Here is a 26,261-nt window from a genome sequence, read left to right on the forward strand (position 1 = left end):
GGGCTTTGAGTCCATACCTTTCTGATGTGCTTTGGTGGGAGGTATAAAGTATCTTGATTTCTAAACCCAAGAACTTTCGAATTGAGTCAAGAATTTGTAGCTTTGTAAAACCTCTTCAGCAGTAGTGATCTCAAACCAATTATAAGCTTGAAGCTCCCTTCCCAAGTTGGGAGCAGTGGCATCACTGCATGCCCCGGAATGGCAAGGGATATGATCTTGTAAATAGGAAAGCTGTTACTTAAAAATTGTATTGTTCACCTACTAGCCATGTATCTCTTGAAATCATTTTGTCATGTTTACAATGATGTACCTTATTGGTAACAAATTATTAGCTTGATGTTTAACAATAGTGCCTTTAGTAAATTATTTTACAACCAAAACACGTTGTTTTTTGTTAGATCAACTTAGAATGTGTAAGTCCACAAGGAGATGTACTGTAAGAAATCTAAGTTTCTGTTCATTGACTAGGTTTTAGTTTTGTTATTTTAATAGCCTTCATTTTTTTAGATCAGTTTTAGGTTTGTAGCAAAACTGAGCATAAAGTACAGAGTTCCCATGTACCCCCTTCCTCGACTTCAGAAACACAGAGCCTCCCCATAGGTTTTAGTTTTAAGGATTTAAAAAGTAAAGGGCTAAGTCACTTACTACTTTCTCGTATGTATTTACATTGAAGTAAGTACTGAAACAAGCAACTATACCATTGTAAACAACATAGCTTCCAGAGTTGTTTTTAACTGTTCCACTAAAATTAGGTACTAAAAGGTGTAGCAGTTTAAGTATAAAGTAATCCTTGACATTAAGAAACGCTAGACTCAGGTATCTTGACCACAGTAAATCTTTAATGAGGTATAATAATGTTAACAGTTGAGGTAACAACTTGCATAGGTATTTAATAGATGAATGATTTTAAACCTTAGCCATTTAATACTCGAGCTGTAGTTTTGGCATGAATGATTTGTTCAGTGATAAATTCTCATTGCACTTCACGATCAGCTGCCTGAAATGATTTCAACCTGCAAGCAAAACCCACTTGAGAAAAAAGATAAATCATCTTCCAGTGGTTAACACTTAGCTAAGATATTACATAGCTCTTCTATAGAGGTTAATGGATTCTCATCTTTCTGAATAAAATTAAATTAGCAGCTGTAGGACTTTAAAGAGATCTAATAAGGTTGTTAGGGAAGAGCAAAGAGTATTACATACTATATTTTTAATAAAATGCAAGTGTAATTTTTTTTAATTTTAAAAAAGGGCCCAGTGTTTGAATATCTAAGAGGCTCTTAGTATTCACATAATCCTAGCAAGAGTAACTTAATCCAGGCTTTAGTTATTTAGAAAAATGAGATACTGAATATTTTGCCCAGATGCCAATATCTTGTGTGTCCTATGCAATTTTTTCTCCTCGACTTATTTTTATCCCTTTAAACTAAAAATTTCAAGATACAATATAGTACAAAGCTTTAAGAGATCTAATGTTAAATATATAAAATGAACTCATATCCAAGTTGAACTGTACTTGTATTATATCATAATATACTGTTTGCTACATTCAGTTTTTTTATGACTGCTTTATTAGAATCTGGACAAACCTATTTACTGCCAGACAATCATTATAAATCTTGGCCAGCATTGTTTTCATGTCCATAGTACTGAAGTCATTTAAACATGCTATTTATAAAGCTGTCATCTTCATTTGTATACAGTTTGACTATGCCAAATAAAGAACAATTATTAAAACTTAATAAATTTTTGAAAAAAGGAAGTTCCAATAACCAAAATAATGTCTGTTCTGAGCCCTGTAACACACAAAGCCTCAGGAATATTAATGAGTGTGATCAGTGAGTATTTAAGTGGTACCTTGATATTTCACTTTGTACTGGTTTAACTCCCTGTAGAGGGCAAAGGTGACTTCAGTATACAAATCTGAAAGAAATGCCTTTTTTTTTTTTTTGGTAAGACTATTAGTGAAAAAAGTCTAATATTCTGTCTGATAAGAATTTGTATAGAAAATAGCTATAAAAGATAAATAAGAAATGTATAAAATGATGCCACCTGAACTTCTTCAGTAGAAGATTGCACAAATTCATGATCTGAGCCAATTAAGACATCGAAATATAAAAGAGGTAACACCAATCTGAGGTAAACACTAAAAGTTTAAAACTCCCAAGTACTTGAAAAACGTTTAGTTACCTGCTGACATTGATACACATATACTTACGCTAACTTCCTCTGTAAAAAAGAGATTTGTTGTAGTTAGATACAAAATATGTAAACATAGTGTGCACTGATTAGTAAGTAAAAATAAAAACAATGAAGCTCAAAATTAAGTCAGCCCTTTAAAAAGTATATATACAAATCACAAGAAGAAAGCCCCACTGTCTTTGGATCAGCTAAGGATTTCATTAGAAGAGGCATCAGCTTCTTCACTGGGATGTTGGCTACCAGACAGGAGTTCTGGAGGCAAGAGTTTAGAATGTCCATTCTCAGTAACTCGCTGGGTATAAAACAAGATATAAGCTTGGGCCTTGCATACTTCATCCATAGTGCACATGCTTAGCTTGGAATCATTGCAGTGTACCCAGAACCCTAGAGTGAAGCACAGAAATACATCTTAATGTTTACAAAGGAACTTTAGAAGTTTCTAGTATAAATGAAAACATGGATTTAAAGACAGTTTCAGTGAGAGCTAAGCTTTTTTCAAAGGGAAAATAATAGTCTAGCCAATTTATTTCTTTTAATTAGAAATACAGCTTGGGCAGTATGTTACTCTGGAATTATCTACCTTTATCCTAGAAGTAATTTGAAGTTACAGAATCTGACCGATTGGTTCACTTGACACTAGCTTTAATTCCTGGTATAATCTTACCAGTTCATGCTTTGCTGGTAATTATACTGTAAAGCAAATAGTGTACAACTCATGGTAGTGTTAAATTAATTGCCTTCATGGGTTATTTGGGGCCTTTTGTCCATACCTCTTTTTTCTAAGGTTCATGGAGGCATTAAGTAAAAGTTTTATATGTTAGAACTTGAACTCAAAAGTTTGTTCCAAATATCTGTGATCTGCCAGTTCGTTAGATGCTTTGTTCTTTAACGAAAGTAACTGAATTAAACCAGTTAAAACAGAGGATCTACTTTTGGAGTGTGCCTTTAGTTTAATTTCTGACCTTTAATTACTGAGACCATCCTTACTATTTTATCCCTTCAGCTCTTATAAGTCAAAACTACCACAATCCTGCATAAAATATCCCATTTTCTGCACAAAGCCCCCTGTTTTTTATGAACAATACTGCAGAAGCATTCTTCTTGAAAGAAAACAGAGGTCAAGTGGCTTTGCTTAAGATTACTTAGTGGTCAGTTTAGAAACCCTGAAAGCCTGAACTCTGGCTTCCAAAAGTCTAACCCAAGATAAAACACTTTTTCTCGTCTCTACCTCCTTCGGAATTATAACAGTAGGCAGTGTAGTGTCCTGAGCCAAATCCTTTCCCGTGGTGCATTACTACAGCAGATAAATCATAGATAAAACATTCTGGTCTGAGGGATTTCAGGGATTCCCTGCAGCAATAGGGCTCCATGTTTAAGATTTCTTCAAAGCCAACATGAACACCAATCTTCTCTCGGTTATTATGTCCTGACCACCTACGAACAAATCAGGGTAAAATTGTCAACAAAATCAAGGGAAAATAACCACGTACTAGGTCCAAACTCATAATAATAGAAGGCCTCAGCGTAGAGTACAACCATATATAATAAATAGTGTAAACAGAAAATCCTTTCAATGCTAAAGTTGGCTATAAATAGAGGAATGTAGGCTTATTTACCAAACAGGTACAGTCAGGTTGTAAAATAAATTATTTGGCTTCTGTAATTAGATGACAGTATAGGAAGAAAATTAACTTTCAGAAAAATATGGCACTATGGCATTTTCCCCTTTTGAAGAGAGAAATTCAACACACCAAAGGGTTTTTAATTCTTACTGTCTTGTCCATACTTTGAGGAGGATGTTCCAGAACCTAGAGTTTGTTCCTGGGAGACATAACCTGGACCTTTCTTGGCCAGGGGTGGAGAAAAAACAAAACAGGCACCTCTAATTCCTCAGAACATTTCAGAGCTCTTCATACTAAAAAAATAGAAACTGTGACCCTTCCCTGTGTGTAAATTAGTATAACACCTGTTAGTGACAAAACTCAAATAATGTCCCTATACTGTCAGTTTCTCAATCTGTTGGTCATGCTTCCCAGTACGGGGTCTATGCATGTAAAGCAATGTTTTCATCTTATGCATAGTATGAATTGGTGCTACAGGAGAAAAATAATGTAATATATGTTAGTTCTTTCAAGAGATTATAATCCAACTTGGGGTGTTATGGTGCAGAGACAAAAGAGAGACAGATGAAAATATAGTATTAAAGTATTGGGGCTTCCCTGGTGGCACAGGGGTTAAGAATCTGCCTGCCAATGCAGGGGACACGGGTTTGAGCCCTGATCAGGGCAGATCCCACATGCTGCAGAGCAACTAAGCCCATGTGCCACAACTACTGAGCCTGCGCTCTAGAGCCCGCAAACCACAACTACTGAGCCCACGTGCCACAACTACTGAAGCCCGCGCACCTAGAGCCCGTGCCCCGCAACAAGAGAAGCCACCACAATGAGAAGCCCGTGCACCGCAACGAAGAGTAGTCCCCTCTCGCCACAACTAGAGAAAGCCTGTGCACAGCAACAAAGACCCAATGCAGCCAAAAATAAATAAATTTTTTAAAAAAGTATTAAAACATGAGGTTAAGACAGCAGGAGGTAGAGAAGGGAGAGGGGCATATAGACAGGTTTTATGAAGGAAAAAAATGTGAAAATGCTTATTAGTATGATGTAAAATGTGGTATGGAACTAAAGTCACGTGAGACTTGCAAATTATGTCATCTGCTGGACTAGAAGTCATATCCCAATCTTTCCCTATTAAATGTATAAAAAAATCCTGTATCCAGTGTACCTTTAATCTTAGTAAAGATGGAAGACCAAGCATGGAAAATAATGGGACTTGCTTAACCTAAGTTCCTGTCATTCTCACTTTATCTCCCTTTTATTTTACCATAAAATTCAAACCTTAAATTATTTAATTATGCTAAAAAGTTATCTAATTAGAAAATATTCATTTCTGCCATTTGCAGCAACATGGATGGACCTAGAGATCATCATACTAAGTGAAGTCAGAGAAAGACAAATATCATATGACATCACTTACATGTGGAATCTAAAATGATACAAATGAACTTATTTACAAAAGAGAAGCAGACTCACAGACTTTGAAAACAAATTTATTGTTACCAAAGGGGAAAGATACGGGGGAGGGAGAAATTAGGAGGTTGGGATTAACCTATACACACCACTATATATAAAATAGATAATCAACAAGGACCTACTATATAGCACAGGGAACTCTACTCAATACTCTGTAATAACCTATGTGGGAAAAGAATCTGAAAAACAATAGATATATGTATATGTATAACTGAATCACTTTGCTGTACACCTAAAACTAGCACAACATTGTAAATCAACTATACTCCAATATAAAATAAAAATTAAAGAAAAAAATATTCATTTCTATCAATAGGTGGGTACCCATTATTTTCTGCTGATAAAAATACAGTAAAATGATAAAGAAAAAGATAACACTATATCCAAAATTCATAATGGTTTACTTCTGAGAGGGTGCAGGAATAGGACTAGGAGGCACACACATCGGAACTTCTAAGGTATTAGAAATGTTGTTTCTTATGCTTCTTAAAAGCTCTTGGGCGCCCCTCCCCAATCCCATTCTCCCTTTTATCTTACATACCCTATGTATTGTATACACTGGCAAATACAATAGTACTTTTTGAATAGATGAAGAGAAAGGAAAGAGATAAATGTGGTAGTAATGGCTGCATAAAAATGGTCTCTGAATCAGAAATATGGCATGAAGCGTCAAAAATGTTTTGGGCAGAAGATGGAAGGGGGTCAAATAGGTTTAAATTAAGGTGAGCTTTAAATGGCAGATTAAAGAGTCAATTATGAAGAACAGGAGGTTCTTCAACAATTTATAGTAGCCAATTAAGTACCAATTTAAGTACCATAAATTTAAGTCCTTTCAATGCTGTCTTTATGGAATCTTATATGTTCTCACCTCTCCATGCTACCTGGCCCTGAACAATATTCACCTCCTAACAATCTTCCTGTTTTCATTCCACTTGATTTTACACACCATGGCAGGTCTCACCAGACTTTTCACTAAACTTTTGTTATATACCCTTTCCTTCCTTCATACCTTTGTTCAGGTTGCTCTCAGGCTAAAGTCCTCCTCCTGTATACACCCCATTCATTCACTTAATATTTTGGGGCATCTACTATGTACTCGGTTCTAGGCTTTGGAATATAGGAATGAAAAAGACAAGATCCATGTCATTACTGAGTTTCTGTTCGTGGGGAGAGAAATAATAAACTATTGCAGATAGCGGTTTTTGCCATGAAGCAAAAATAGGGTAGGTAACGTGACACTGAAGGTTGGGTGGTGTTACTTTTAAATAGGATGGTCAGGGAAGTCCTCTAAAGAGATGAAATACGAACTGAGATTTAAATTATACAAAGTCCTCTATGCCATTAGAGAGGCTTTGGGAATGTTTAGATTTTGCCTAACTCCCTCCTCCAAGGCGCTGATAAATCATTTTGTATATAGTTTGTGATACTTGGTATTTCTACTTCACCATTATTTCTGTGCATGCCTGTATAATCTTGTTGAGAAAAGAATCCAACCTTATATTCCCCAAAGAATATGAAACAACATCTGGCATTAAAAAGCACTCACATGGTATCTGCTGACTGTACTTTTAACAGCTTAAATAAATAACTTTAGTCAATTATTTCCATTAACAGTGATTATCTCTGGGAAGTGGGACTGAGAGAAAGAGGTACTTTTAGTTTGGGCTTTTACATTACCTTCTGTAATGTTTGAATTTTTTTTTAACATGTATTCCTTTAATTTAAAAAAGAAAGAAACTGGCAACAACTAATATGTACAAGAAACATGATCTCAATAGTTTCCAAATCATAGCACATAAAGTAACTTCTCATTTCTTAAGAGAAAAATAAACTCTCAAGTTAACATGGTTATTACAAGGTATGAATCCATATGCTTTGATTAACCAACAGATTTGCCAACTAATTTATCTAAATATATTTCTGAAAACTGAAGCTTTTTGTTTTTGTTTTTAACTGCTTGGAACTGAACTGCTATACCATTGTTCAAATATTTTCCAAGCATGAAGCAATTGAGTCAAATACTCTCAAGTTATAGATTTAAATTTTAAAAATTTTATACCTAAAATATGCTGTATACTCTCAAATCAAATACTCTCAAGTTATAGATTTAAATCTTAAAATTTTTTTTTAAATCTTAAAAATTTTATACCTAAAATATGCTGAATATTAAACACTATAAGCAGAGACTTACAAGGAGAATGATACTAGCAGACCGAAATGCGAGGGGTCAGCAATACATTCTGCAAGGGAAGATAATCAAGGAGAGTTACTGAACATGGTGTCTATGATTAGGGCTAGAGACAATGACAGAATTTTTTTCCCTTAAAAAAAAACCAAACAAGTAGATAAGTCATCTAGCCAAGTATTAAAATTTATTCTACTACTAACCTGAATCGTTTGAGATGTAGTCTGAGAACCTGAGGTAGGTGGCAAATCATAAGCTGTTTCTGGGCTTCTGTGAGTACAACTGGTTTTGAGGAAAACCTTCTACGCTTTGCTGTGATATTAAAGACAGAATGAGATGCAAATTTAAGGATACAAGGAAAAGCTGAGTAAACTCAAAATAATTCAGACATGCATTATCAATTAAACATCTACTGCATTAAAGGCATTTTACTGTGTTAGAGATAAAGGCATGGCCTTGCCCTCAAGACACTTAGAATCATGTAAACACACAAAACTTATGAGCTAGTCAAGGTATACAGACATGTAAACAAATAAGCACATTGACTCTTGAACAATAAAGGCTTGGATTACACGGGTCCACTTACATGCAGATTATTATTTTTTTCAATACATGTACAGTCGGCCCTCTGCAGGTTTCGCATGCACAGATTCAACCATGGATCGAAATTTACATCCGCAGTTGGTTGAATCCGCTGATACGGAATCTGCAGATACAGATGACCTACTATGGAATTTGAGCATCGGTAGATTTTGGTATAAAAGTGGGTGCTCCTGGAACCAATCCCCCATATATACTGTACATGATTTAATATAATCCTGAAAATAAGGCAACAGAATGATACTGTGCTATAATATTTTTAAATGGATTTGGCCATGCCAACTAACAGGAAAAGTTAAAACTCTCCCTAAACATACTTTAATATACTCTGAGTCTAATTAAAAAGTTTCATGGTCAGTTCATTTCTTGAGGCTAATCAGGATCCCCGGGGCATGGGACCTTCCTTCCAAGAACACCCATCCCTGCTTCCTGGGGATCCACCCCAGCACTGCCCAAGAAAGCAAGCCTTTACTAGCTCAGCATCTGAGGTCTCCCTCAGTATCTTGCTATTTTAGTACCAAATCTTAAACAAGTGGAACTGAGGATTCTTTTTGTTTACCCCCCTGCTTCTCTAGAGGTCCACCTATGGACCTTGTCCTGGCTGGGCCATTGGCTACCAAAATTTGCTCTTGATGTCCAGGAGCTATTCTTCAACTTGTACAACAACTGCGACTCCAGCCGTAGCAGCAGCTGCTTCTCATGTAGGAAGTAGAATCAGTCCACCATGAGGCTGTCCTCTAATCCATCTCCTCTTGCTACCAGAAGCCTTTCCTCCAGGTCTATGCCCCTGAGATCCAGGTATCAGGCTGCTGCTGAATGTCAAAGACCTACCTTTGGATTGTCATCCAGAAATATATGGTCCAAGTGTAGCTACACAAACGATGTTAACTCCTTGAATTATAATTTTAAACATTTGACATTATGTATTAAATTAAGGCAGCTCTTTTAGGCCCTTATTTGGTGGACCGAGGAGACACACACAAACATGTTATAAAGCCATATTCTGCATTTATTCATATCTTTCTACTCCCAGATTTGGTGATGGAAGCATCTAGGACCATTCACATTTATGTCCAAGAAAAAAAATACTTCACTAACAAATCTGATAAAGGTTTATTTTCTTTTAACCTTATAAATCTTAGGCTCCTATAAATTAACAGATTTTATATTAGGCAGCACACAGAAAACAATGTTAGTATAAGTTGTTCTAGAATACGATCAACTGATGTGCCATTTTTTCAATGCTGGAACAGCCATGTTTCTTTTATATTTACCTTATAAGTTTAGTATCTAAAGCCCTAGAATCATTTTTTCAGACATGGAGCTTAAGGAGAATATCTGCAAATATAAAGTATAAACACTAAAATGCCATGTACACATCGACAGAGATAAAGAAACTGGATAAAGACACAGAAGATCCGATGTGGTTTTGTATACCGTTGCCTGGAGGATGATGCTTCTTTAATTGAAATGGCTATTTCATCCCCCAGTGCTGGGTTCCTATGCTCGCCTCTATCAGAGAGCTTATCATAGTAGATCTTAATTGTCTGTTTCCTCCATTAGGTATGTGAACATCTTGAAAGTGTCTTACGTCTATCCACAGCAACTAGAACAATTACTAATATAGAAGAGACAGTCAGTAGATGGTTTTTGAATAAATTTTTGTTTTTATGAAGCCAAAGTCCATAGCAGCAGTCCAACTATATGTCTTATTTCCTATTATATAAGTACGCGCGCACACACACACACACACACACACACACACACACACACACATATATTATCTATATATCAATGTTTTGATATGTAGCAAAAAGACTCATAAAGCAAACATTTCACTCAGTACTAAATAACATGGTTACCTTTTACTATTCCCATTTGCTACTTTATTCTGCCCTCACATATTAAATTTAAATCTTATTTTACGAATTCTTTCTATAATTTACTATAGGATCAAAACATTTTTAATGTCATCAATAAGGGAAAACAAACACATAGTTCACAAATGCCAATTAAAAAGTAGAACTATCCAGCCAAGTTTCTTTTGATAAACTAACAGTTTATTTCTATACCTGCTACTAAAGGAATTTATTCCAGCTTCCTTCATTTGTGTTTCTCTTTGCTAACCTTAGAAAAGCAAAGAGAATATACAGCTTCTACTTACAATTGCACTGGTCACATATGTAGATTTTTCCTTCTAAAGCTTCGGTTTCTGTGAATTTGGCCAACATTTCAGTAACCAGACATGGCTGGGAAGCAATATCTTTTCCACTGCATTGGTATCTTTCTGGAAATTCCAGTGACAAGTCCCAGAAAGGTTCTATGGTGTTTGATTTGTTGTCACATGCAAGACATGTAACCTGCAAATAAAAATATTAGTTTCTCAGATTACAATCCTTCTGTCAAAATATTTATTCCTTTCACTAGAAGCCACTGCCAGTAAATTAGCTCTTCTTCTGAAGATGCACTATCAGAATTCTGAATAATCTGTTTTATATTATTTTCAGGGAATAATTTTTTCTTCCGTAAACCCATCATGCATTGATGGGCTTTAACTACTAGGCATTCGAAAAGCTCCAACGGCATTAGTCAAGTCTGAATTTAGTAGAAAACCAAACCATGGACTCAGTTATATACCCATTGTGTGTATATATGTGTGTGTGTGTATGTGCGTCTATACATATATAATATATATGATATATATTTATATAAATTTAATTTAATGTGTTTAGATTATTAGACTTGAGGTTCTTTGCCCCTTTTCCTTCCTCATCTTTCACTGATTGATTTTCTCTCCCCAAATCCCTATAACCTCTTAACCATGATAAAAGTAAAATACTACTAGTATATTTTTATATACAGATTTTAAAATATAGTATATTTTTATATATGGTATATTTAGTATATATTTTGAAGCCCTACCAACTGATAATTTCAAAGGATAGTACATATAACATAAATATACATATAATATAAATATTATACATATAATATAAATACTCCCACTTAAAGCAAACATCACTACATTAAAATCCTCATCAAAATATAGGAACCATATAGAATATGAGGCCTTTCTAACAACTTATGTAGGAAACAGAGTAACTGGAAAAGGAAAGAATAATAATTTCAGTAAAGCATTCAGCAGGATTTAATGCCAACAAACACTGCCCATAACTGAAGACAGACTCTGTAGATCTAAAAGTCCACACATGACACAAAATATCACTAAACTCTTTCATAAAAGCTATATTCCTGGAACAAACAAAAATAAAGAGGCCAATTTTAATGTAGATTTTAGATTTAACACAATGACACAAAGAAAATAATACTCCTGGTGTTTAGTTTGGGGACTCACTAGGACCATGGTCTGACCTTTTGAGAACAGTTTCTTGAATTTGGTGTGGGGGTGGGGCGGGGTGGGGCATTCCAACCTCTGAATCTCCTGAGATGACCAGTTTCCTAAGTGTTTATTACACATTGAAACGAAGAAAGCAAAATGCTAGCACAACAATTTTTATTAATTTCAAAATTCATCCATAAAGGAAAAAACAAGCACATAACCACTCTCGCACTATTCAAAATATAAAATGGCAACTTTCTGGAAAGAAATTTGCAGCCAAGTATCAAAAGTCCTAATCTTTGACAAAGTAATTCTACTTCTAGGACTCTGTCCTAAGGAAATCATTAGAAAAACCGTATTAATTGATCGTGACATTATAATGATGTCTGGAAACAGTTTACAAGTCAACAATATGGAAATGATTAAATAAATTATGGCATATACATATGATAGACACTGAAATGTTGTGAAAAGAATGATCAAATATTTTGATGACTATGAAAAATCCTTACATTATTAAATGAAAAAGTGAAAAAAAGCAGGTAAATTCAACATGACCATACAATTAGCGGGAAAAATATGTGTAAATATTCAGAAGGAAAAAAAAAAACCTAGATGGAAATATACCAAAATATTAATAGTTTTATGTGTGGGTTATGTGGAGTTATAGTACTAAGGGATGATTTTTCTTCTGCATAGATTTACTATACCATATAGATTTTCTATATGGTATATATTATTTTCTTTATAATTGTGTATTTTAACTTTTGCATAAAAAGTTTAAAATGACAGAGAAAGATGGTGGAAAAATAAAATTGCATGCAACACAAGAAGCACAGCTCTTAGGTGCTAATTGACACAATGTAGAATCTATACATTTCTGAAATATGAAGGGAAATAAACTTCATAGATATTCCCTAAGAAATACATTTGAAATATTTAAACTACATTCCAGAAAAGTATGCTATAAAAACAAAAGGTGGTATTATTACCATGAAAGTTGAACTGAGGAACAGAAGCATGTGTATAGGGGCCTAATTGCCTCAGTTAAAAAATAAACTTTTTTTTTAAACATCTTTATTGGAATATAATTGCTATACAATGGTGTGTTAGTTTCTGCTTTATAACAAAGTGAATCAGCTATACATATACATATATCCCCATATCTCATCCCTCTTGCAAATAAACTTTTTAATAGATCTTTATTGGAGTATAATTACTTCACAATACTGTGTTAGTTTCTGTTGCACAACGAAGCGTATCAGCCATATGCATATTGACTTACTTCACTCTGTATGACAGACTCCAGGTCCATCCACTTCACTACAAATAACTCAATTTTGAATAAACTTTTTTTAAAGCTCTATGCTCTGGAAAAGTAGAGAGCCGATGTCTAGTAATAGTCTACCAACAAGTCCACTCATTCTAGAGAATCATTAATTAGATGGAAGATTCTGGTTTTCTGACTTTCACAGGGAAATTTTTGCGGGTGTAATTAAAATAAAGGAAAACCATTTAGGATCTTTCTAGATGAAATCACATTTATTTACCTTAAAATTTTGCTACCTACTTGTTAAAAGTTTTCAAACCTTGCCCCCTTTGGTTCTATAGGGAATCCTCCAGGGCTACTCCTTGGTCCCTGAAATTTCTCAAGTGTACACCAAATCCATTCCCAGTACAAAAGTATCTTCAGGGCTTCCCTGGTGGCGCAGTGGTTGAGAGTCCGCCTGCCGATGCAGGGGACACGGGTTCGTGCCCCGGTCTGGGAAGATCCCACATGCCGCGGAGCGGCTGGGCCCGTGAGCCATGGCCGCTGAGCCTGCGCGTCGGGAGCCTGTGCTCCGCTACGGGAGAGGCCACAACAGTGAGAGGCCTGCGTATCGCAAAAAAAGTATCTTCAAATCTGTTCCTTGTGGGATTAAACTCTTCTCAATCCCTCAGAGAACGAATGCAATATCATTAACCTAAGAAGCTCTGTTTCCTGATTCCCTCTCCCCATCAAAAAGCTTTAATATACCATGGATGTAAAACTAATTCCAATGATTCATGAAGGAAGCAACTATAAGAGTGAGCTGACTTCTTCATACATTGTAAAAGTGACCAATTTTGACCTGACAACAGTACTAGTGCTAACATACTCGATATACAGAGAATATGCATTTTTAGGCTTCACTTTATGAATTCCCCAAGATGAAAATAAGATTTTTAAAAATCCATACCTGACTAAGAAGTTGTCCATGAAAGATGTTATTTACAACATTCAGAACCTGCTTGATAAGTTTCCTTTGAGAAGTGGGGATAAGAGCTGGTAACCTGGTACCAGTTGTCTCTAGTTCATGTTGTATTTTATCCAAAAGCTCACAAAGAAATTCCTGAGCATCTTGTTGGGCATAACCACGAAAAGCAGGAATTAGTCTCCATACTGAGTGTAGCATAGCAAATGGTGAGACCAAGGCCCACTTTCCAGACCACATGACTTGGAACAAAGTATGCAATTCATGACAGAGAGAAATGTATTGTGAACTTGGCTCCCTTGGCTGAATAAGTTCCATCTTTCTACTCTGTGATGCTCCACCGCTTAGTCCTGATGATAAACTTGGATGTCTGGAGCGAACAGAGCATGTTTCTTTTTCTTGGCATTCATTCATTTGATATACTGTATCTGTGATTGGAGGATGCTTATAAGATGATCTTGTTTTATCACTAGCTGTCACAGCTAGCCATTGGTTCAGATCAAGTTTTAAAAAACATTGTCGAAAAATAAGTAAATGACTTAACACTTGAAGAACAGAATTCATATAGCAAGTATTTCCCAAATTTCTCAATCCTGTTACACCAGGAGTTACTATTGGTCTTCGTTTAACAGAGGAGTCACTGGCTTCTTTTAGTCTTACATCTTCTGAGGTAGATACTACTTTATCTTTTGCTGGTGATGCTGAGGCTTGCAGTGGTACTTGAACAGGAACTATTTCTACTGTGGTGGACTCAGCTAGACCTTGCAAACGTAAACTCTTTCTTGGAGGCATACTTTCCAATTCTGCTTTAACTTGATACTCTAATTCTTGCCGTCTTTTCTTCACTTCTCTTTTTGCTATTTTTTCCTGAAATTGTTCTTGCCTTCTTCTTCCAGTGGGTGACTGTTCAAACCAAGTTCGAAAGATTTTACCCATTAGTATCCTTCTCCTGTGCCAAAGAGCAGTATACATTTGATCTTCATTTTGAAGCAGAGATTGGGTGCCATCATGTAAGAAATAAGAATCATCACTTGTACCCACAGACCGTAAAACCCTTCCACTACGAGTGGTGCAGTGATAATTCTGACTTTTGATTGCACTTAATGTACTTCGTAGTAACTTCAGGTCTCCAATTGCATTATCATTAAGAACATAATCATCACAAAGGTAACAAAAAACATACATCTCGTTCACCTCCAATGCAACAGGATGACTGCTTTCTTGAAAGTGCCTGAGTGCATGTTCTTCAATATATCTTCCACAGGCCACATGGGAACAGCTAAGGCAAGCCCAAATAGACTCAGTTGTATTGCAGTCCACACAATGCCATTTCTGAGGGTTGAGGATGGAATGGTCTTGAGCAAGCCGCAACTGCCCAATGTGTTTGCACTTATCCATTGTTAGCATTTATTTAGTCTAGCTGAGAAACACATAATCCAAACAAGTCTCTGTTCATAACATTTGAAGCATCTGAAAACTAAGCAGAACAATGTCAATTTTTAATAAAAGAAAAACAAAAAGCCAATATTTTTCTTTTTCACAAGGTATTTTTTCCAGGAATTATTTTATTTTTCCAGGAATAATTTAATAAAATTGCTCTCTCTGCTCCCAGTACTTGGGCTGCCTGTCATAATACCATAGGCAGTTCTCACTTTTCATTTACTCTAGACTTCACTAATCTTTCATCCACCTTGCTCTGAAAGCACACACACATCACCTAACTTTCTCTGATGGTTCCTTTTAAAAACTTTGTTTTTAATTTTATGCCACCATCTACTGGTAAAGAATGGGTAGCAATCCCTTTTCACATCCCCTTTTATCCAATAGTCTGAAGGCAGTTTACAAAAATATTCATTTTCTTAAAAATTGGGACTGGCAAGACCCAAATACATCTCATTAGTGTCTATATTCTGAGAGCCCTAAGTGGAGTTACTAAAATATAATCATAGTTAAAAGCATGGGTTTTGAAGTAGAAGCACTTAGGTTTGAAGCTACCTCTGCCACATACTGTTTATATGTCTGATTTGATCAAATATTCTAACTTCTCTAAACTTCATCTGTAAAACAGGGAAAATCATACCACCTTCACAGAATTGTTAAAGGACTGAGATAACAAAATATCTGGCACATAGTATGCTCAGATATTTTGTGAGATATATAAATGCTCAGTAAACAATAAATATCTACACATAGCTATAGTGAACAAATCAATATTACATTCTATTTATTTAAATGATACTAAATAAAAATACTAAATAGTCTAACTACCATTTAAAATTTGGCTTTCCACTAGTAAATCAATAATGACCTTTAATTCATGGCTCTGTAACGATAGACTCTGATTTGATAGACTTGACAGTTTGCCTTAAGGAAAGAGAAAAGCATTCTCCCATTCTGTCTTTGTATTTGAATAGACTCTCAGGAATGTGCAAGGATGTATAAGCAAATTAAGAAAAAATATGAAGTGAGTGGCAATATAATGAACTTCTACATTCTGGCAGGCTAAGCATTATCTGAAATTAGAAGCTTATTTCAAAAAACAAACCTACAGGGCTTCCCTGGTGGCGCAGTGGTTGAGAGTCCGCCTGCCGATGCGGGGGACACGGGTTCGTGCCCCGGTCCAGGAGGATCCCACATGCCGCGGAGCGGCTGGGCCCATGAGCCATGGCCACTGAGCCTGCACGTCCGGAGCCTGTGCTCCGCAACGGGAGAGGCCACAACAGTGAGAGGCCCGCATACCGTAAAAAAACAAAAACAAAAACAAAAAACCCCACACACCAAAGAAACTTAACATAATAAAACAAATGTGATTCTGACCCAGAAACTTGTTCCTTTATCAGTTAAAGAAACACATCTGCTACCTGAACCTAAAAAGAGTGAAACGAAATCTAGTTAAAAAGTAGGGAATCACAAAACATTTTCTTCATTGATTTAACATAAATTGAATACAAATTTTATGTTGCAGCTGAGGACCTAGATACAGAGCACTCACAACATTGTGTGTAGCATGATCAATGCTTTCCATTTTTTAGGACAGCAAGACAGTATGAATTTCAATGTTACTTGCAGATGCTGCCCAAGGCCCTAAGAAAACTGCAAAGGTAAGGTTGATTTTTGGGTTTTCCCACCTCTTTTTTGTAAAATCTCCTAGCAATCAGAGATACTCCTGCCCACCACCAATTTCTTAACTCTTAAATACAGGGTTTGCTGAAAAAAGATTTAAGACTGCCAGCCCTAGCCCTCACAACTGCACACACTTCACTTCTCTTCCCTCAAAATTTCCTGAGGCCCAAAATCTGGTCAAATATAGTATTTTATTAGAACCAGCATTCAACAATAGCTGCAATGGCAAAAGTAAGACATCAGTGATTAATATGCTCCATTACCCTAAATCCTTCCAGGTACTGAGGTTAATAATCTTGGAATCATACTTGTCTCCTCTCTTTCTCTCTCCCCACATCAATCCTTTAGGAAGAATGTTTGGCTCTACCTTCAAAATATATCTAGAATCTGATTACTTATTATCTCTACTGCTACCACCCTGGACCAAGCCACAATCAAGTGGATTACTGCAATTAGGCTCCTAAATGTTCTACCAGCTTTGATCCTTGCTGCCACCAAAAGTTTACTGTTCACACAGCAGCAGCACACTCTGCCTTTAGACCCAGACAATGAGGGCCCAGACCTGACACGTTAGAGGGCCCCTGCCTGGCCCTCATTATGTGGAGTCAGCAGAGTCAAGGGATGTGGCCATCTGGAACAAGCATACATCCCAAACTCCCCTTTTAAACTGCTACTTGGGACCTGGAGAATTCCCTGCCCCAGTCATCCTCAAATCCTGCTTCCAGGGCATACCAGCAATAAGAAGCCACTGAAGAATTCTATAAAGGAGAATGACACAATCAGATATGTAGGTTACAGAGGGACCTGAACGGCAGATCTAGAGGAGGGATGAGTAATTAAAGGAGACTCTACTGCTCCAGATATTACAAGGAAATTAAAGCTGTAGCAAAGACAGGAGTAGAGGTAGATTAGTGCTGACCAAACACTGGTTGAAAGAACTGACTCAATATGGAGATTAAGTGAAGAATCTAGGGTTCTCTTCTATCTACTTTTACTTAAAAAGGATCATACAAAGAACACAGAGATAATTTAGTTAAACATTTGTTTCTGGCAAGTCATAGACAATAATTATTAATTCAACTTCTCGTAGAGATGAAGTGGGAAATGCTGTTTATTTATACTCAAGGGAAATTATTTCATTCTAAAATTTTAAAGAGGTGGTATGAGTTGACACCTTGCAGAACATTCAGAAAATAAGGCTCAAAAGAAAAAAAACCTAGAAAGAATACACACACACACACACACACGTATGTGTATATGTATATATACATACATGTGATATATACATATATACATACGTGTGTGTGTGTGTGTGTGTGTTATCTCGGGGTACTAGGACTACAAATTATTTTATTAATCCATATTTTTAAATTCCCCAAAATAAGTTTTAAATAGGAAAGATAGTGCTAGATTATAGACTAGTCTCTTTACTTCCTTCTTCTCTATATCCTGCAAATACATTCCCTTAGTTATAAGGAATTTTCCTATTTCGTTACAGTTGTTACTAAAAAATCTATTTAGATGATGGCAAGGCCCTGACCTTCAACAGGAAGTGGCCTATAATCAAATAGCATAATTCCATTTGATGCAAAATTGTAAAAAGGGTGAAATGTTGATCAGATGCCATCTCTCTGAGAGGCAATATAGCAGGGAAGAGGTCTCACAGCAAAACAGACCTAAGGAATCCAAATGCCTGAGTCTAACACTCGGCTGCATTTATTACGTGACATAGACAATTATTTATGTTCCACATACCTCAGTTTTCTTATCTGTAAAATAACAGTAGTAATAACATCAATAGGGTTGATGAGGGAATTAGGGAAATTTATATTTGTAAAGCACTTACAACAATTCCTGGCACTTAATAATATGGCCCTTAGTACATCTTACCTTCCAATAATAATAATAATAATAATAGTGTTACTACTACTACTATTAATATTAATATTATAAATGCTAGCTTCCCTCTAGTTTTATCACTTTTAGCCAGAGGTTCTTCTCAGGCAAATGTGTACTAAGGCAAACTTAGGTACTAACTGATAATTAAGATGTTAGCTGAGGACTAAGGTCAGACCTCTCCCAGGGGTATTTGCATTTTAAAAGGCGATCTTTCAGATAAAATCTTTTTAAAAATCCAAAGAAGTGAAACCAGAATGGTGGAATGACAGATCATGAGATTAATATTTTAGAGTAGGGGGCCCACTTGCTCAGTCTATTTATGAAAGAAACCAGTAGGGGGTGGACGACCAAGCGAAGGGCAGGGAAGAATGAAGAAGGAGCTAGAGAGCCAGGCTGCTGCCACCAGAGACCTCCAGTTTGCTCTGCTGCCTGGAGCCACAGCTCAGAGACAGTTACTAGAGTACCCCAAAGAGGCCTGGTCACACAAAGATCTAAAAGCCTGGCCACAGCTCAGAGACAGTTACTAGAGTACCCCAAAGAGGCCTGGTCACACAAAGATCTAAAAGCCTGGCCACAGCTCAGAGACAGTTACTAGCGTACCCCAAAGGGGCCTCGTCACACAAAGATCTACAAGCTTGGAAGAGAAGAAAGGGGGATGGGAGTACTTCTTGACACTTCCTATTTTCCTCTACTGGGTTCAGAGCACTTCTTTTCATTTGCTAATCCACTGCTGAGAAGCTATATATTAGCTCTGTTTGGCTCCAGCAGATAGGATAAGTGATTTGGGGCAGTATATTCATTTTATAGAGAGTTAACAAAATATTTTTGTACCCCCCCCATGTAGATTCTGGTAAAATATTACCTGTATCTATATATAATAGCAATATACAAATAGTCAAGATGTTTTGAATGAAATCTATATATAAAGATTAAAATTACCTATATCATTTTCTCATTTTTAAAAAGTTTCACACTTTAAATTTCACTTAACAGCTACGAAATGGCTTTTTTAAAAACCAGATATGCTATCTTTATTTTAAATACAGATGGATTTATAAATATTCTGAAGGCTTCACTTTGTCATTCTTCACTGCTTAAAGACAATAAAAAATTTAATTTGTTCAAAGAAAACCATTCAAGCTACTCAAACTTTTCATGCCATATAAATGAGCAAGCATCTTTATTTTTACAATTCCCTTCAGCAAATCTCTAAAGTTTACAAAATAATTGTATTTGACTTGTTGAAACCTAATTATTTTACAGAGTTAGCATACCATTAAAGCAATTATAAAATAGAAAGCTAAAATGACTAGAAGAGAAATAAAACATAAGATCTTATTAGATATGGTATTTATAGTCAAAGGTTTATATCCACACAAACATCAAATAAGATTACAGGTAAAATATTTAACTTGTTACAGTTCGACAGCACAAAACTGCTTATACTTACCACACAGTGAGGACTGTAGAATCTATTTTAATGGCTCTTCAAACCTCTTCTTGTAATGAACCCTTTCTACCAGCAGAGGTTCAATGGTCAGATGTAGATAGCCATCTACCAAGTCTTTATCTTCAGACCTAGCCCTTCTGAACCAGTGCCAGGCACACTTCAACTCAGCTTACCTATACATCTTGCCTTCACAGAATTAGCTTTTCCAATATTCTCTTATTAAAGATACTGTATTATCATTCAAGTACCCAGGCTACAAATCTTACACTTTTTTTTTGATTCCTCCCTCCCATCTTTTCCATGCGAACATTCAATTTGTCATATATAGCAGGGCTATCATTCCCCAAGTCTTGATTCCTTTCCATTTCCAGAACTATCATTCTCATTATGGACAAATCATTCTGAAGCACAGCAGTAACCTCCAACCTGGTCTCTCATCATCCGGACTCTCGCTTTCCTTCATAGTACTATCCCGCCAAATTAATCTTCAAGTTTGCTTTGAGCCTTTGATGCTTGTACTTAAAATCCTCTGTTCCTCATAGTCAAGTAAAGCAGTGGATTTCTAACTTCGACTAAGACTCCTTTAGAAACTTTACATCAGGTTCCAGTAAATGTGTGTATACATGTAACACACATACCTGGAGCAAAAGTTTCACAAACAATCCTTATAAAAATAATGTATTCTGATATTTCCTATTCCATTTCATTTAAAAAGAAAATGCTGGTCACAAATCACTAAACGGCAGTTTTTCAAATACTGCAATAAAAAAATACTTTACATTTGACAGTCGTGCTTTCAAAATTCTCCAGATTCCAGCCTATCTTCTTCATCTCATCTTATTACCCCTCTGTCATGAGCACTCCAGACAAAAGGAATAATCTCCAGTTCATTTCCTAAACTCATCTTCCTCATTCCCTCACTTCCACCTTTAAAAAATTTTATCTATCCTCCAAGGCCCAACTCCTTCATAAAGTATTTCTAGTTAAGAAAATCTTCTCTCCTAACTTCCTAAAAGGCTTGAATTGTGCCAAATGTGAATTCTTGGGTTTATCTGTGTGCACATCCTTACTCTGCCAACTACCTGCTGGGTAGGTTCCCTGTGGTAAGGGAGGGACTACTCAAGCATCTTTTATCTCCTTAGTAAGAAAAGGTAAGGGCTTTATGAAGATCCTCTAGGTTCTATAGCCATACTGTTTCAGGCTACCAAATTCTTGGCACAGTCAACTAGTATTAACTGCAGGCCCACTTCAGTTTTCTTTGTGTCTTTTAAATCAGTGGTTAAGAATAGAAAGTCATTGATCACCAGTGACCAAAACTGTCCCCTCCTCTTAACCAAGTGGCCGTTTTGCCCAGCTCAGGCAGTTTCCTGATAGTTTGTGATGTCATTATCCTACTTCCTCTGTTCTTAAACGAAGCCTACCATGTGTCTTGTCCCATCCTACGTGCTTCCAGACGCCCAAAATAGATCTTACACAAAAGCAGACTGAGAAATACTTCCCCAACCCTAATTGGGGTATTTTAAATTTTGGTATGACATGTAGTGACCCTTTAAATAAATATTTGTGCTCCAAATATAAGTATTACTAAAAGCTATAAGAATCACTGAAAAATTAGAAGGGTAACTAATTTTTTACTTCGAAAATGAACATTCCACTATAAACTTTTAGTTATCTTTAACATAATGATCCTTCTCAGGTGACCACTCACTTTCCACCTCAGTTTCTTTAGAAGACACTTAGAAAGAAAGCATAGAAACTACAAGAGGTTAGGTACCAGAGATCAGTTATATGAAAGTAATTTAGATTTTCTAATCAGTGCAATTAGTAGCATAGTTTTCAGATTTTTCTCATTAAAAATGTTTTTATGGAAGTCTGGAAGTTACCATGAAAAACAAACACAAAAATAGCCAAACTACATTATTATTTTAAAAAGTGACATAAAATGAGGGAAATGGCTAATATACATTTCTAGAAAGAGTATTTTAAAATCTGAATAGTCACTAATATAACATCATCATGCTCTATTAAGAAACTTCCCTCTTTCATAGTTTATACTTAGTCAAATAATCATCATATAAGATTTACATTTTATATAATGCCTAGTGTGTCTTATAGGCACAGTTTTTACAACTATCAAAGGATTGTTTAAAACTCTTATAAGACCACATGATAAATTCAAACTCCTGAACATGGCATGTAAGAGTTTTCAAATTGTGGCACAATATGTACTTTTCTACTTTTATCTATGACCAGCCACTTCCCACACATCTTTTGTTAAAATGTTTTTATATATCAATGACCACATGGTGAATAAGTTCAATTTTTAAACATTTCATAACTGGGATATGAACTCTTGTTTCAAAGGAAATGGGTATGCACATTTTATATAAATACTTACATAAATTACATACTTACTGAAGAAAAAAACATGTACCACTGGGCATAAAGTAGAATATTTAAATAAAATTGTCACAGTAACCATCTTTATCTCATTAAAGAAAATTCTCCCGAGACTTCCCAAGAGGGATGGCATATGTTGAACCTTTATTTAACAAAGATAATTTTTGTAACAAAACTTATTTTTCTTTTAACAATACCAAATAACCTAAACAGATCCTCTAGAAGCTATTAAAAGTAGGAAGATTTGTTATTTTCCATGATAAAAGATAGGAGGAAATGGCAATTTCAGTAGGAAGTAGGCCTTAGGAATTACTAACCACCACAATCCTTACATGCATTTGGATAAGAATGAAAATAACTATCCACAGTAATTACGGCAAACCTTACCCACTCCTTATAAGCAGTTTTCAATTTTCCATTTATTTCACGGAACCACCATAGTACCCTGTTCTCTTTTTAGAGATGTTTATAAAATGCCAAGGGTCAAGCATAGTGCCTGGTACATATAAAGGGATTCAATATTTTTGAATGAACAAATTATTGAATGAATAAACACAATGGGCTCTCAAACTCCCTCTGCTCCGTCTTAGGTATGCTATTATGCCTATTATGTGTTTTGGCACCTCTCCTTGTCAATCATGATGTATTTCCTTTCCTTTATCCTTAGAAAGGCTCTGGTTATTCTTTCTTCCTCTAGAGATCTAAAATCTATAATTACCCGGATCTTGCTTGAAACTCATTAAACAATAAAGGATACTCTTTCCCTGGGCCTTCTTCAAGTCTTAGCATGCCTCTCCTGAGGCACAGAGATTGTATCTAGTACCGACCATCTAAGGAAAAGCAAGTTCTGCTGCCAGATTATTTGATTTCCTCACCCACCACAACTTACAAGTATTTCATTCACAGGCAATTTTGTTCCAAAATATTTATCATTACATCAACCCACTGCAGCTAACTTCATAACAATAGGGGAAACATTCATAAAAAGATTGACCATTCTACCATGGGTCTAGTAAATTGAGCTCAAATACTTTGTGTGAAATGGCCAGACTGTTATTCTAGTACATATATGACTTGGCCTAACAAGTATATTCTTGGACTATAAATTAGTTTTCTATGGCATGTAAAACTCCATTAAAAATGAATTTCTTATAATAAAGTGTTTATGATGTCTGAAAGTGCTATGAAAAATCAATTGTACTTCTTATAGTAATCTTTGTCAGAAGCCAGTATTGGTAGAATCCTTTTATATTTTAGTTACTTGTCACCTGTTTGGGCAGGGCCTAATGGCAAAACTGTCCCCATTACTGAACTCAGGAAATGATTGGGCATACATTTCCTATCTTGATTAGACTCCTAAGCCCATGCTCTCAGCCTCTGTCTAATCTCCCTCAACTAGACAACTCCATTAGAATCTGGCAATGTTCCTTCTGGCTAACATTGCCAGGAGGGAGAAAAACTTCAAAGCATGTTTTTTTCTGCTACCAAGATGCCAAAATGTTGCCTTTCCCTGTACTTCTGTATGATCCAAAAACCCAATTGAGCGAACATTTACAGAGGTTTTTCCTCCATGTTAAGCAGTAAGTCAGGTGCTAGGGTTACAAATAAAATACAATCAGACTCTGCCTTCAAACAATCCAACAAGCAGAAAATCCTCTTATGTACTACCAATGCTATAACACTCAGTAAGATTCAAGTGTGTAGAGGAAAAGTTTGGTAGAGGTATATATGATACCTTATTTCTTTCTTTTTGGAGTACAAGAAAAAAAATATGTGAAAAAGGGGGGTAAAGTCAATTGGGTAGAAACAATATACTTCAAACATTTAACCCAAATCTTCAACGGATTTCCCATTTTAAATATTCCAAAAAGTTTATCATTGTATATTACACTAAACGTGGATTCACCAATCACTTAAATTTTTTTAAGCTTAAAAAAAATGTGGGACATTAATGTTTTCAACGAAAAATAAGACTTATGCACAATCAAACCAGTCAAAACACTTCAACTTTCTACCATGTATATGTATTGAACTCTCTGTTCAATATCAGAATGTGTCTAAATTTCAATATGAATAGTCTACAATGATAAATACTGGAATGAAAAATCTGCTACCCATTGCAAAATTAATGGCTAGGACACAAAAAGCTAGAGAAACGGCAGTTCGGGGGAGAGAGGCTAAATGAGACAAAATGTATTAAATCTCTTTCAAATGGCCTGAGACACTAAATTAAGGTTAAAAAGATTAGGGTTCCAAGAATACAAAGTGTTCATGTCTTTCAAGACAACTAAGTACTGAATCTCACTGTGATTATGAAATATTCTATAAACATGTGCTTAACTTATGCTTGGCTTTCCTAATTTGATCACAGTGAACAGCCAATTCTTTTTCCTTGTTTATACCTAAAGCTGGTTTTAAAGACAACTCAAAATGGAATTCCAGGCCCAACATTACCACCCCCCTACTTTTACCCCACAGGCAGCTACTTAACAGATAATAAGGAATTCAAGTGCAGGGCCTGAAAGTCGTATTTCTATGCTAATTTCACAACCCCGTTACTCGCAGGATCTGACAAGGCTTAAAAATGGGGAGCGGGGGTTTGAGGATAAAGCGGCTCTCTCAAGGCTTGCTTATTTTTTAACTTCCAAAATTAAAACTGCAAGAAATTATCCAGTTACCAGTAGAATTTACAACAGCTCAAACTTGAAGTCGAAACAATTACCACGTTTCACTTTCTTTTTTATTGCGGGGGTGGGGGAGAGGACGAGTCCTACTATTTCGTAAACTTGAGCAGTCATTTTCTTCTCCCTATGCTGACACATTTCTTTATGCCCCCCAAATAAGTTTAGCCTATTAGCATTCCTTCCCCGAAGGCCAGCGGGAATGGTTTAGAAAGCTGGTATTCAAAAATCCCAAGTGTCTCTAAGTGGCAGCAGGTGCTGGCAGTGCCGGGACCCGATCAATGGAGGGAAGGCAAGACATTCCTTCTAAATGGAGGACTAGAACCGCCCTTCCAAAGCATCCCAGGGGCGCTTCGAGCATCACTTGGCGGCACTCAGAGCCAGAAGGAGGATGCGGTTTTATCTCGACAGTGTCAGCTCTACAGAGCGCCCCAGCCCGCATCAGATACGCGATCAGATTCGCGATTACACCTCCTCCACGCTCCGGCACGCGGGTCGGGGCACAACTCCCCCTCTGCATCCCCTCAAGTCCCCCAATTTTGCCCCTTCTCCCAACTCGTCCCCCGCCCCCAGCCGAGCGCAGGGTGGTTACGCGGTGCCCCTGGCCACAGGGGACGCCGCTCCTGGCAGCATCTCTGGGGACTCATGAGGTGCCGGCACCGGCCAGGGCATCGCTCGACCCATCTTAACTTCCCAGAGGCGCCAATTCTAAATTCGCCGGACCCGCCGCCGCTGCCGCCACCTCCTCCTCCACGCGCCCCTAGGCTCGCTCCCCTCAGTCCGTCGGCAGCCCCCTCTCCCTCCCTCAGGACCCCTGCGCCCTGCGCGGCGGGAAAACGCCGCTAAGTGCCTCCCGGCCCTGGGGGCTCCCGTCGCATCTCTGCTCCAGCAGGGAGCCTCGCTCCGCCAACCGCCGCAGCCGCGCGCGCCTCTCACGCACACTCACCAGCCCGAGCCGGAGCGGCCATCTTAGCGCTCGTCTCCCGCGCCCCCCTTCCCCGCTCCCCGGTGCCGCGGCTACAGCAGCAGCGGCGACGGCAGCGGCGGCCCGGTCGGGC

The 26,261-nt window shown here is 36.8% G+C and overlaps 1 protein-coding gene across 3 annotated transcripts; it reads right to left on the reverse strand.

Annotated features, from left to right (window-relative positions):
* Nucleotides 1–821: 821 nt before the first annotated feature.
* Nucleotides 822–26,254, reverse strand: USP44 (ubiquitin specific peptidase 44). 3 transcript variants are annotated; one of them, XM_067697586.1, is made up of 6 exons: nucleotides 26,150–26,254; nucleotides 13,636–15,127; nucleotides 10,241–10,436; nucleotides 7,680–7,788; nucleotides 3,431–3,636; nucleotides 822–2,586 (listed from the first exon to the last, which is right to left on the reverse strand). In XM_067697586.1, exons 2-6 carry the CDS (start codon nucleotides 15,055–15,057, stop codon nucleotides 2,387–2,389), a joined length of 2,133 nt encoding a protein of 710 aa, XP_067553687.1. In that variant the 5' UTR covers nucleotides 15,058–15,127; nucleotides 26,150–26,254; the 3' UTR covers nucleotides 822–2,386. The 3 variants fall into 3 exon arrangements, with proteins under 3 accessions (XP_067553687.1, XP_067553688.1, XP_067553689.1); XM_067697588.1 differs by lacking the exon at nucleotides 822–2,586 and adding an exon at nucleotides 7,483–7,531 and having other exon boundaries at nucleotides 3,500–3,636; XM_067697587.1 differs by lacking the exon at nucleotides 3,431–3,636 and having other exon boundaries at nucleotides 2,426–2,586.
* Between the last annotated feature and the right edge of the window lie 7 nt (nucleotides 26,255–26,261).

This window comes from Pseudorca crassidens, chromosome 11 (assembly GCF_039906515.1).
Source record: "Pseudorca crassidens isolate mPseCra1 chromosome 11, mPseCra1.hap1, whole genome shotgun sequence".
Classification (NCBI taxonomy): Eukaryota; Metazoa; Chordata; class Mammalia; order Artiodactyla; family Delphinidae; genus Pseudorca; species Pseudorca crassidens.